The 13,154-nt window shown below is 39.2% G+C and overlaps 1 protein-coding gene and 1 pseudogene across 1 annotated transcript in view; both read right to left on the bottom strand.

Annotated features, from left to right (window-relative positions):
• The window catches only part of LOC148506021 (protocadherin gamma-B5-like), a 519,059-nt gene extending 510,445 nt beyond the window's left edge, over positions 1-8,614 (bottom strand). The window contains exon 1 of the mRNA XM_088447428.1: positions 6,136-8,614. Within this exon, the coding sequence (XP_088303554.1) occupies positions 6,136-8,547 (2,412 nt within the window). The 5' untranslated portion in view covers positions 8,548-8,614. The remainder of the gene's footprint in view (positions 1-6,135) is intronic.
• On the bottom strand, positions 575-4,817 carry LOC148506022 (protocadherin gamma-B5 pseudogene; annotated as a pseudogene).
• Positions 8,615-13,154: the final 4,540 nt, after the last annotated feature.

Raw genomic sequence — 13,154 nt, 5'->3', positions numbered from 1 at the left:
CCTGCGGTTGAGGTTTTCAACCGCAAGCTCCGGAGTGATTTTGGCTCTATCAGAGCCAAAATCACTCCCACTGACATCACTAGTGATGTCAGTGGGCCGGCTCCCTCCGTCGTGCGCATGCTCAGTCCATAACATCGACCCACTTGCGAGCGGACAGCCGCTCGCGAGTGGGTCTGAATCAGGCCCAATGAAGCTGATCAGCCAAAGAGTTACTTTGAAAAGAGAGAAAGAAAATAAATACTTGCAATGCCATAGTGCCTTTTATAGTAACTCCCTTGATTATTCTTGTGTTTGATTCCTTGGATATTTAAAGGATTTATCCTGTTAGATCTGGGGGGTTTTAGGAACAATAGTGACAGTCCACAAATCCAGGTTCCAAAATCCCTCTGCAGTGCTGGGCAAATAACATTTCTGTTTCAGTTGTTCAGCTACTCTGCTTTGTTTTACTAAGGTCAACAGTGACACTCAGCGTCTGACAGCAGAACTGCAAGAGAGTTTTTGGTTGCATAAAATATATTTGAATTATATATTTTTTAGGTAAACATTTTATTGATTTCTATACTGAACAATATGATCAAAATATATTGTAGAATGATTTTTGTGGAGATTGTTGCATTTCATCTGGTTGAAATGGAACTATATTTTTCAGATCCATCTACCAAGTAGCAACACAGAAATAAAGCATTTCAAAATAATAAACTATAAGTGTGACTCCACACACTCACTGTTGATTTGTTTTATAGAAAAAACAAATTTATTTGAAATACATTATTTTTAAAGATGTTGCTATCCAAAAGACTAAAGAGTGAAATGTAAATAGTATTAGGGGCAAATTCTTCATTGGGGGCTGGGCAGCCCCTGATACTTAAGTATCTAACTCGCCGTGAGTTGTGGCAGTGGACACTAATGTACCAGGGCAATTCAATATTGCTCTGTTGTGGGGACATCTGCTCTAAAAAGCCGAAGTAGCTGAGATACTTACCCCTCCGGCATAGCTGCCGGTCTTTCAGTGAGGAGGCAGCGGAGGGATCCACACAGATCCCTCTTCGCAACCCTGGACTTCCTTTCCATAGGAAGGAGCAGGGCTCTTGGAATGAACACCATCTGAAGATAGCATTGGTTGGCGCAAGAAAACTCTGAAAACTGTCAGTTTCCAGAGTTTGCTGAATATTAGGCTTCTCCATCGGGCCCTTAATGATAAATGGTTCCATTACAAAAAAAAAACAGCATTTCCGCATGTGTAGCGGCCCATAAGTGATGATGAATAGGCCTCAAAGTCACTAAGTTACAGACAGTGAGGGATGGAGGAGGCTTCATAGAGAATACATGGCAAATTCAAATTTGTTGTTCCCTTATTGTTTTTATTATCAGCCCTTAGTTCTTTTGTACAGCAGAGGTACCATACGGTTCTAGTGATTATACAGGATTGGCTATTGTGTAGGAAGAATTTTAGAAATAAAAAATAATAAACCAATAGTTAATCAAAGCACCAAAGTTTGTAAGATTTTCATGATATGTCCTAGAACTTGCAATAGGAAGATATATAAAATTCTACTTTACAAAAGGTGCATCAGAAAATAAAGATTGGCAAATTCTATCAAGTAAGTATTCTCATGTTATTCTGCAAGCAGACTTTACAAAATGAATACAAGCTAGTTACATCTTATCATCATAACTATAACAAAGCCTAACCAAAATAAAGATAAAAGTTATCCCTGATATCCACAAATAAGGTCCAGAATTAAGCAAACTAGTTATGGAATTACCATTCTGACAAAACTCCACAAACTATATATTGTGCTTTCTAATTACTGTAAGCTGCAGATTGATTGATTGATTGATTGATTGATTAATAAATCGATATGGAGAAAGATTGAGGGATCCCTAGGGCCGTAACATAAATTGCCATAGCAAGATAAAAAATAGGACACCTCCAATTATGGTTACGTTGATCATCTCTACTGTACAAGAATCTAGAAGTTAGGCGACACTTTGGATTCTGTAACTGTACAAATATGCATACATTGTCTACTTAAAAAGTTGTCTTCTGGAATTATCACATGCTTTAATATTATTATTACTAATAGTTACTTATGATGCACTGTTGCGTAACTAGGTATTTGAAGGCCCCATAGCAAAAGTTTGTAAGGGCCCCTATGTACCACCCAATGGTGAAAAATGTTTATGACAGATGTAACTCTAACAATGTCTTATAGTAGCCACACACAGTTTCCACACCATCAGATATAATAGTTATCTCACTACTTAATATTTTAATTGTTTCTTGCACCACTTAGATTGTAAGTTAATTTGGGCAAAGACATCTTTACCTACTGATTCATATGCACAGTACTATATTAAATGTTGGTCCTATATAAATAATAAAAACAATACCTCACACGTAGCAAAAATATAACACATCTTACCTGTACTGTGCTGGTAGAATCATCTCTAGTAGCTGACTCATCTGTGTCAATGAGGTTGTCTGTAGGGACATTCTGGACCGGTTTGAGATAGGCAATTTCATTCTGCTTTGAGTCAAGGGTCACACACACATCATAGGAGAATGGAAAAGGTAAACTCCCATCACTGATCTCTGAGGGACACCCCAGGCTGAACTGAGGATACACGTTTCTACTAAGTGCTCCAAAAGATGGTGGATTACTTGATTTTCTGTATTTAAAGATTACTGTAACCATCACTGTCACGATGAACAAAAGGGAAATCAGGGCTATGGAGACCACTAGAAAAAATGTTATATTAGATGATGTTTTCAAATGACTAGGTTTGTGTATTATCTCTGGGAGGACTTGCTGAAAGCTATCAGCCACAACCAAAGTTAAAGAAACTGTAGATGACAAGGATGGGTTCCCATTGTCTTTCACCAGAAGAACAATCTTTTGTCGCAAAGACTCCATGTCCTGAAGTTTTCTTCCAACTCTAATCTCACCTGTACGCCGATCAATGTTAAAGAATGATGAGTCAGTAGCTTGCAGTAAGTGATAGGAGAGCCAGGCATTGTGTCCAGAGTCAGCATCCACTGCAATCACTTTGGTCACTAGATAACCTTTCTCAGCAGAGTGAGGGATAAACTCAAATAATGCTGATCCCTCATTGTCTGGTGATGGGTAGAGAATCTTAGGAGCATTATCATTCATATCAATGATACATATCCTCACTGTGACATTACTGCTTAGAGGAGGAGATCCACCGTCTTTAGCCATCACCTGGAACTGAAATTCCCGTAACTGTTCATAATCAAATGAACTCTGAGCATACAGAATCCCAGTCATTGAGTTTATGGAAACATAAGATGATATTGTGGTACTTTCAGAATTGTTGGTGAATATGGAATATGTAACTTTTGCATTCTCTTCATAGTCACGATCAGATGCAAGAATTCCATATACTGAAGTTCCTGGTAAGTTATTTTCTTGAATATACACAATATAACTTGTTTTCTCGAAAGCAGGAGGATTGTCATTCACATCTGATACTAATAATTTTATGGTTTTAGTGACTGATAGTGGGGGTGATCCTCTATCTGTGGCTGTAACGGTGATATTATACTCACTGACACGTTCTCGGTCCAAGCTAGTTGAAGTCACAAGTTTATAGTAACTAGTGGATGATGAAACCAGATGAAAGGGCAACTTCCCATCAATGTCACAGACAACCTCCCCATTCTCCCCAGTGTCCATATCATAGACATTTACAAGTGCTATAATGGTACCGGGCAGTGAATTCTCAGGAATTGATGCTGACAGGGATGTAATAGTAATTTCTGGGGCATTATCATTAGTGTCTGTAATTTTTATAAATACTTTACAATGAGAAGCCAGACCCCCTCCATCTTTAGCTTCCACTGTGAATTCATATCTATCACTTATCTCATAGTCCAACTTTCCTGTTACTATAATATCTCCTCTCAGAGGATCTATTGCAAATAGCTGATGTGTAATTTCCGAAATATCACTAAGTGAGTACATTATTTCTGCATATGATCCTTCATCCTCATCGGTAGCATTTAGCTGAAGTATTACAAAACCATTCGGTATATTTTCACTTACAGTTATCTGATAGGTGTCTTGGCTGAATATCGGGAAATTATCATTCACATCATGAACTATGATCTTTATAAGAGCCGTCCCGCTTTTCACTGGTTTTCCTCCATCAAAGGCTGTTAATATCAATTGAATATTGTTTTGTTTCTCACGGTCGAGGGGCTTGTCCAACACAAGTTCGGGGTCCTTTTTCCCATCTATATTTATTTTTTCACCCAATATAAAATAATCATTGTCACTGAGTTTATAACCCTGCAATGAATTGATACCACTATCAGGATCTTTTGCGGTACCGAGGGCAAATCGGGTTCCAGGTAAAACAAGCTCACTAACTTCTAACTCAAATACGCTCTTGGAAAAATTTGGGGAATTGTCATTTACGTCTTGTATCTCAACCGTCACTGAATAAAACTGCAATGGGTTTTCAATCACAACTTCTATATTTAAAGAGCAGAACTGTTGGGTTCCGCATAAAGCTTCTCTGTCTACCCTATTTGCAACATACAAATCTCCATTGTGGAAATTAACATTAAAATACTGTTTCCTTCCATGTGAGACAATCTGAAATTTACGACTAGATAAATCCTTAACATTCACGCTCAGGTCATCTGCAATATTTCCTACCATAGACCCTTGTTTCAGCTCCTCAGGTATTGAATACTGAAGCTGAGGAGAGCCAAGATCACACCAGAAGCAGAATGTATAAAATAGCACTTGCCATGTCATTGGTCTGGTTAGGAGTCCACACTTCATCTTCTTGTGCTTATTTTAGAGTTTATACTTGTCTTCCTTATCAGAAACAAAATCCAGAGTATATGCAAATAGAATATTCCAGCTGTCTCTATGCTTATAAACAGAGTAATCCAAGTTGTAGGAGACAGTGAAGGTATTGCAAAGCTTGCTGCTGCTGTATACTGTGCTTTAACATTCAGAGAACTCGATATTTTACTAACAGACAACTACTTGTGGTGAACAGTGACACCCAGAGGATAACATTGGTAAATGCAGGAAAGCTTTTACCAGCGATTACATTTTTATTCCAATTGTACTTATTTTACTGCAAAAGGTTGTTCTTAAGGCACAAAAGGAACCAAGTCATACATATGAGTACATTTCACTACAACAAACCATAGCTGAGTTCGCAACAGAATAGCGTTATTAATCACAGAAAAAAAAGAACACATACAGTATTTTCAACACTTATTTCTTACCTCATGACTAAGCCAGATACAATGCAACTTATTATGCAATATGAACAATATAGTTTATTAAAATGGATTGAAAGGTTATCTCTGAGTCTTGAAGCAGTAATTATGTTTTTAATAATGATGTTCATTTGTGGTTCAAACCCTGTAAATCTATTATTATATAACTATGTGCATTCATTCAGATACTGTACATTTTATTTTTTATGCCAATATATGAGATAATAAGTTATAGAGGGCACACAATGCTGAGGGCCGGCTATGTGTAAATAGGATTATCTCACTGGAAACATAGACAATTAAATCTGCTGTATGCAACACACAGGCCGGTATCCTATTAGCTGCTGTAATTTGTGACGACTGATTGATCCGGCGGGGGCTATCCAATTAGCCCCGAAAGCCGGAACTTATTGGGAATTGTATTTCAGGCGAAATAAAAGCCCTGAAATCAGCCCCATTTTCATTGTGATTGCGAAAACACACAGGTTTACCGAACTCTGTGTGTTTTCAGATGAAAATACGTAATTTTTCTTATAAAAAAATTAAGTTCTAATTGGATAGCCCAATAATGACCATTGGGCCAAAATCACGAAAAAATAACATTTAAGAAAAATTTACATGATTAATAGGATACCAGCCATAACAGAAATGGAATATCACTGTATATTTCTTGGATTTAGCAATTGCTAAAAAAAAAAAAAAAAAAAAAGGTTTACTGAAAATATTCTTCACTGTTTATAAAAAAAAAATATACACTTTACCAAATCAAGCAACTACTGTATGGCTTCTGGAATTCTACAGGAATTAAGAAAGTAACTAGATATCTAGTATATGATGTAACATACACACAATATGCAATGTCTTACCTCTACGCTGCTAGTAGATGGTAGGCCATCTTTCAAAGGTTCATTTCCAACAGCTGAATCATCTGTATCAATGAGGTTGTCTGTGGGGACATTCTGGACCGGTTTGAGATAGGCAATTTCATTCTGTTTTGAGTCAAGAGTCACACACACATCATAGGAGAATGGAAAAGGTAAACTCCCATCACTTATCTCAGAAGGACACCCCAGGCTGAACTGAGGATACACGTTTCTCCTTTGAGTTCCTAAAGATGTTGGAGTATTCGTATTACGGCATTTAAAAACTGCTGTAACCATCACTGTCAAAATGAATAAAAGAGAAATCAGAGCTATCGCTATTAACAGGTAGAACGTTACATGAGATGAATTATAAAGAGTAGGTGGTTGATGCTTTATCTCTGGTACAACTTGCTGAAAGTGTTCGGCATATACCAAGTTCAAAGTGACTGTAGCTGACAGAGAGGGTACTCCATTATCCTTCACCAGAACCACAATCTTTTGTCTGAAAAAGTCCATGTCCGGAAGGTCTCGTCCAATCCTGACTTCACCAGTTTGTTGGCCAATGAGAAATAATGTTGGATCAGGAACTTGAAGTAAGTGGTAGGAGAGCCAGGCATTGTGTCCAGAGTCAGCATCCACTGCAATCACTTTGGTCACTAGATAACCTTTCTCAGCAGAGTGAGGGATAAACTCAAATAATGCTGATCCATCAATGTCTGGTGATGGGTAGAGAATCTTAGGAGCATTATCATTCTTATCAATGATACATATCCTCACAGTGACATTACTGCTTAGAGGAGGGGATCCGCTGTCTTTAGCCATCACCTGGAACTGGAATTCACGCAACTGTTCATAATCAAATGATCTCTGAGCATACAGAATCCCGGTCATTGAGTTTATGGAAACATAAGATGATATTGTGGTATCTTCAGAATTGTTGGTGAATATGGAATATGTAATTTTTGCATTCTCTTCATAGTCACGATCAGATGCAAGAATTCCATATACTGAAGTTCCTGGTAAGTTATTTTCTTGAATATAGACAATATAACTTGTTTTCTCAAAGGCAGGAGGATTGTCATTCATATCTGAGATGGATAAGGTTATTTTTTTAGTGACTGATAGTGGGGGTGATCCTCTATCTGTAGCCATCACGGTGATATTATACTCACTGACACGTTCTCGGTCCAAGCTAGTTGAAGTCACAAGTTTATAGTAACTAGTGGATGATGAAACCAGATGAAAGGGCAACTTCCCATCAATGTCGCAGACAACCTCCCCATTCTCCCCAGTGTCCATATCATAGACATTTACAAGTGCTATGACAGTACCGGGCAGTGAATCCTCAGGGATTGATGTTGACAGGGATGTAATAGTAATTTCTGGGGCATTATCATTAATGTCTGTAATTTGTATAAATACTTTACAATGAGCAGACTGACCCCCTCCATCTTTAGCTTCCACAGCTAACTCATAACTATCAGTTATCTCATAGTCCAACGTTCCCATTACTATAATATCTCCTTTCAGTGGATCTATTGCAAATAGCTGATGTGTAATTTCTGAAATATCACTAAGTGAGTACATTATTTCTGCATTCGATCCTTCATCCTCATCGGTAGCATTTATCTGAAGTATTACAAAACCATTCGGTATATTTTCACTTACAGTTATCTGATAGGTGTCTTGGCTGAATATCGGGAAATTATCATTCACATCATGAACTGTGATCTTTATAAGGGCCGTCCCACTTTTCACTGGTTTTCCTCCATCAGAAGCTGTTAATATCAATTCAAAGTAGTTTTGTTTCTCACGGTCCAGGGGTTTGTCCAACACAAGCTCGGGGTGATTTTTTCTATCTGTACCCATCTTTAAACCCAGAATAAAGTGACCATTATCGCTGAGTTTATAGCCCTGCAAAGAGTTGTTACCAAGATCTGGATCTTTGGCAGCACCGAGAGCGAATCGGGTTCCAAGTGCAGCAGATTCGCTAATTCCGACCTCAAAAAAGCTTTTAGGAAAGTTTGGTGAATTGTCATTCACATCCTGTATCTCAACTTTAATTGTATAAAAATGTAATGGATTTTCAATCACGGCTTCGACCATTAGAAAGCAGAATTGCTGCGCCCCACATAACCCTTCTCTGTCTATCCGATCTGCAATATACAAATCTCCATTTTGCAAGTTAACTTTAAAATACTGTTTCCTTCCACGTGAGACAATCTGGAATTTCCGTACGTAGAGATCCTTTACATTTAAGTTCAGGTCATTAGCAATATTTCCTACTGTGGATCCTTGCTTTAACTCTTCATATACTGAGTATTGAAGCTGGGCAGTGACAATATCAGACAGAAAAGAAAACCAAAGAAAGAACACTTGCCATGTCATTGATCTTTGCTGGAGTCCACGCTTCATCTTCTAATACTTTGAAAAGCGATCAGGATGTCTATTTGTCCTCTTCACCAGAGTTGATCCCAGAATAGTCACAAAAGCAAATTTCTAGTTGTCTTTACAAGCAGGAAAATGGGAGTTGCTGGTGACAATTGTGCGGTGACTGCTGCTGATTTGTACTGTGAAAAAGTAGGTTTAGCAAGTGTAGAGTTACTTGTGGTCAACAGTGCCACCCAGAGTCTGAAATGAAGAACAGCAGCACAAAAATTTTTATATCAGATTTTTCATTGTTTTTGGAAGAAAAAATCCTTATAACAAATCTACAAATTGGGAGAATAATCACGTCTATAGCTTAAATTGCACTATTTTTATTCAGTAAAACTGGTATAAAAGACCAGTTTTAAAGGTTAATGAAAATGATTACCAGACAATCTTGTAGCAGTTGTCCTGCTGTGGTCATATACTGCATTACCCTGTGTTTATTAGGGCATATGTAGTTCCCAAACCTATGTGAATATAAAAATAGTTTGAGGCTATCTGTCCTGTATTATAGGGATGATCCTTACGGCTAAGAAACCAAGCATTTGAATAGGGTTAGTCTAGCTGCAGAGATAAATACATCCCTGCGTATATATATACATATATTTTTTTTTCTGTTATGCAATCATGGCGCAATTACGGTTAACTTGTCTTCATAATAACAGCAAACCAAACTGATCCCCATATAAACTACAAAGTACATCCACTGAGTGTTGACTCTCTTCTAATTAAGCAAAAATTTGACAATAATATGTCATACCCTGAATAGTCATTCCAGAAAATGCTATACATAAATCTGGCTGCAAGTTAGCAGCACATTATAGAATTATTTAACTTAGGTTAATATATGTGTTCCCTATAAATGGTGCTTTCTAGAAGAGAAAACAATACTACAAATACTCACTTAGGTTTTGGTGGAGAATGGACAGCGCCCAGTTACAGTACAGTAATAACACGGTTCAGCAGTTATTGGAGCAGAGGCATTTATTTCATGTATTGCCTATATGCTGAACACAATAGACCTTATTTACAAAGCACCTACTTACAGCATGTCCACAGAAAGCACTTGTGCGTGTACGTCTGACAAAGTGCATGACGACACTCTGCTGTTAGGAGATTCCACGCAAATTAGAAGTGCTCCTGGATTGGAGTTGGAAGCAATCTCAAGAGGTACATTCCATAACCTCCTACCCCATGAGATTCGCCCCTTTCATACTATTAAACTTTTCAGTTTGTCTCCTGCAATTCTGATTGGTTTCTCCTTAGTAATATTTTAAATGAATCATGAGAGTGAGGATATATTGGGTCTAACTCTGTCACTTGTGACAAGTGAGTGTTGAAATATGGAATGAGCTGCTGTGCTGCCTCCATGTTGCTCTTTTAGGGAAGCCTCTTCCCTTTACCAAGATGGCCACCTTATGGTCTTCTTTACAAGGCGCCATCTTCTCACTGTGTGTATAATTGTGAGTACGACTGTACACACATGCTGCTACACAATTAACCAAACTCCTGTTTAAGTCTTGAGCTGTCTGGTACATTTGGTGAATCCGCTGGTGTATACTATTTACACTGCATACTACCACCAAATAGTATACACATATCAACTGCAATTTTGTATGTTTGAAGCTTTATTTTTATTTGGGGGGTCAAAGGAATATATGCTCCTCCACAGAGGTACACATACAAAGTGGCAATTGCATCCCATTAAAAGGATATGGAAAAGTTTTGAAAGTATTTCAGACAGTGACCAGCCCATGATATCATTACAGTAATCTTACTGTACAAAAGGAAATCACATATTTGTACTGCCCATAAAATTGGTGAGTTGGTGCATCTTCTCCATTCTTAGCAAGGAATATTCTCCTGCCACCCAACTCACCCCGTCATCTGGTTGGTACTTTTATTTTACCCCATCATCTGGTTAGTATTTTATCCCTCTCCAATTTGTCACTATTCAAGACTGGTGCATCTGTGGCTGTATTTTAAATAGTTAACAGTTTCAATCTGCCTTGATCATAAGTCACCCACACAATACATGAGAATGTGAAAGTTAACTTTTCATTATAGATGTCAAAAGACAGGACATGCTGCATATATGATAAAAGTTCTTGCCCACCTAGGCTAATGCCATCTTCAGATACATATCTGAAGAGGTGAACAACAGAATCCCAAAGCAGGGGGACTGGAACTGTACCTGATGACACAGGTGCCCTGTTTACTAAAGCAAATCGGTTAGGAGGCTCCTGATCCATGTTCTCAAAGGTCAAGCATCTTCCAGGAAGTACCCAAGTTGAGATAGTCCCTGTAAAATACAGATATGTTTCAAGCTAAATACAGTAGCTCTTTATCAAGGCAGTTGTGGACTAAATATAAAACGGGTAATATTAAGTACCCAATGTCGGGTGCTTCCGGGTCAACACAAATTGAAAGTGATTCCAACAAATTTAAATGTAATAAACAAAATCATCTAGTCAAATTGTCAACTTCTGTTTACAGTCTTCCGATATGTCATGTGCTGAGTTCAGAATGCCCGAGTGACGGTCGGAAATTGGAAGCTGCTGAAGGCCCACATCAAGCTGGAAATTACATCAAGCTAGGAAGCAGAAGAGAAGGTGTGCGTTCAACAGTGTTACTATGGCAACTTTGGGTCAAGATGGATGGTATCAAAGTTCCAGATCCATAGCCGAAACTCGAAAAAACACATAGATAATGTACTTATTATGCATGTATTTAAAATTAGCAATGTTATTGATAATAAAAAACAAAACAGAAACTGCAAATATGGAATCAAACTGTAAAAGGGGCAGTATAAAGAAACTGATAACATTTATAAAATTTGCAAAACCTTTTGAGGAAATATTATAAAAACCATTTGAATCTGGATTCAAGCTGTCTGGGATTAGTGTTTTGAAAGATAAAAAATTGTAAAAACTATTTGATTTCAAAGGCTGAATTCAAGCCACCTGGGATTAGGGTTTTCAATTTAATAATACTGTACAGGCTATTCTGCATTGGGTAGTCTGCTATCATCATCACTGTATTTCTAGTTGGGATTAATCCGTTGTATTCCCGAAAATGGCTTGATTTACCCTGTGGAATAGTTATGTGTTTTTTTAAAGTGTTCAGCAGTAGAATGGATCAGGAAGCCTTTTTTTTCTGTAGTGCTCAGCCAATCTGGTTTTTACTGATCTTGGAGTGTTTCCAATATAATAGTCCACACTTGCAATCATTTAGATATACCACATCAGTGGTGTAGCATGTAATGAAGTCTTTGATTTTGTACTTGACTCCTTCTACTGTAAAATCTACCACTTTAGATTAGGGATGTGCGCCGGACCATTTTTGCCGGATTTGGATTTGGTTCTACTTCGTCGTCCGGCTTTGGATTTGGATTTGGATTTGCCAAACTGCGGTGACTGGCTTTGGATTTGGATTTGGATTTGGATTTTTTTACAAAAATTGACAAAAAAAGCTAAAATCACATAAATTGGTCTTTTTTTTCTTCCTAGAGTATTATTAACCTCAATAACATTAATTTCCAGTCAATTTAGACCATATCACAGCTTATAATATTGTTTTCAACATTATTGGCCAAAGGTTGCAGTGAGCTGACTGGTTACTAAGCGACAAAGCAGCGGCACAACGACACAGACACCACAGTATAAAGCACATCTATGACACATTGCCACACAGCAGTGGCAGAAATGAAAAGTAGTGCACCCACCCAGTGGGGTACGGCCAGCAGAGTCACAGTACTTGTTTACAAAGTGGGCTACGGCCCTAGGAGTCACAGTGCACAATCTTATTAGCATTACACCGCACATAGGGCCTGATTCACATTACACCATAAAGTAGTGTCTCTTATTTATGTTACGACACACAGTAGTGCCCCTTTTACACAATGCCCACAGTAGTGACCCTTTTACACAATGCCCACAGTAGCGGTGTCCCTTACACAATGTCCCCCAGCAGTGGTGCCCCCTATGCAGTCCCCTTAGTAGTAGGGTCCACTATGCAGTGCCCCCAGTAGAATGCCCCCCAGTAGTATGCCCCCCATTAGCAGGCCCCCCCCAGTAGTATGCCCCCCATTAGCAGGCCCCCCCAGTAGTATGCCCCCCATTAGCATGCCACCCAGTAGTATGCCCCCCCAGTAGTATGGCTCCCCCAGTAGTAGGCTGCCCCAGTAGCAGGCCCCCCCAGTAGTAGGCTGCCCCAGTAGTAGCCCCCCCTGTAGTATGGGCCCCCCCTGTAGTATGGCCCCCCCTGTAGTAGGCTGCCCCAGTAGCAGCCCCCCCCAGTAGTAGTAAGCCCCCCCAGTAGTATGCCCCCCCCCAGTAGCAGGCCCCTCAGTAGCATGGCCCCCCCAGTAGCAGACCCCCCCAGTAGTATAGCCCCCACAGTAGCAGGCCCCTCTGTAGTATGGCCCCCCCAGTAGTATAGCCCCGCCCAGTAGCAGACCCCCCCCAGTAGTGCAGACCCCCCCAGTAGTATAGCCCCCCCAGTAGCAGCCCCCCCCCAGTAGTGCAGACCCCCCCAGTAGTATAGCCCCCCCCAGTAGCAGGCCCCTCTGTAGTATGGCCCCCCAATAGTGC

Source organism: Taudactylus pleione, unplaced genomic scaffold (genome assembly GCF_031769625.1).
Source record: "Taudactylus pleione unplaced genomic scaffold, aTauple2 ptg000431l, whole genome shotgun sequence".
NCBI lineage: Eukaryota > Metazoa > Chordata > Amphibia > Anura > Myobatrachidae > Taudactylus > Taudactylus pleione.
The sequence above is the reverse complement of the archived record's forward strand: the minus strand, read 5'-3'. Positions and strand labels throughout refer to the sequence as shown.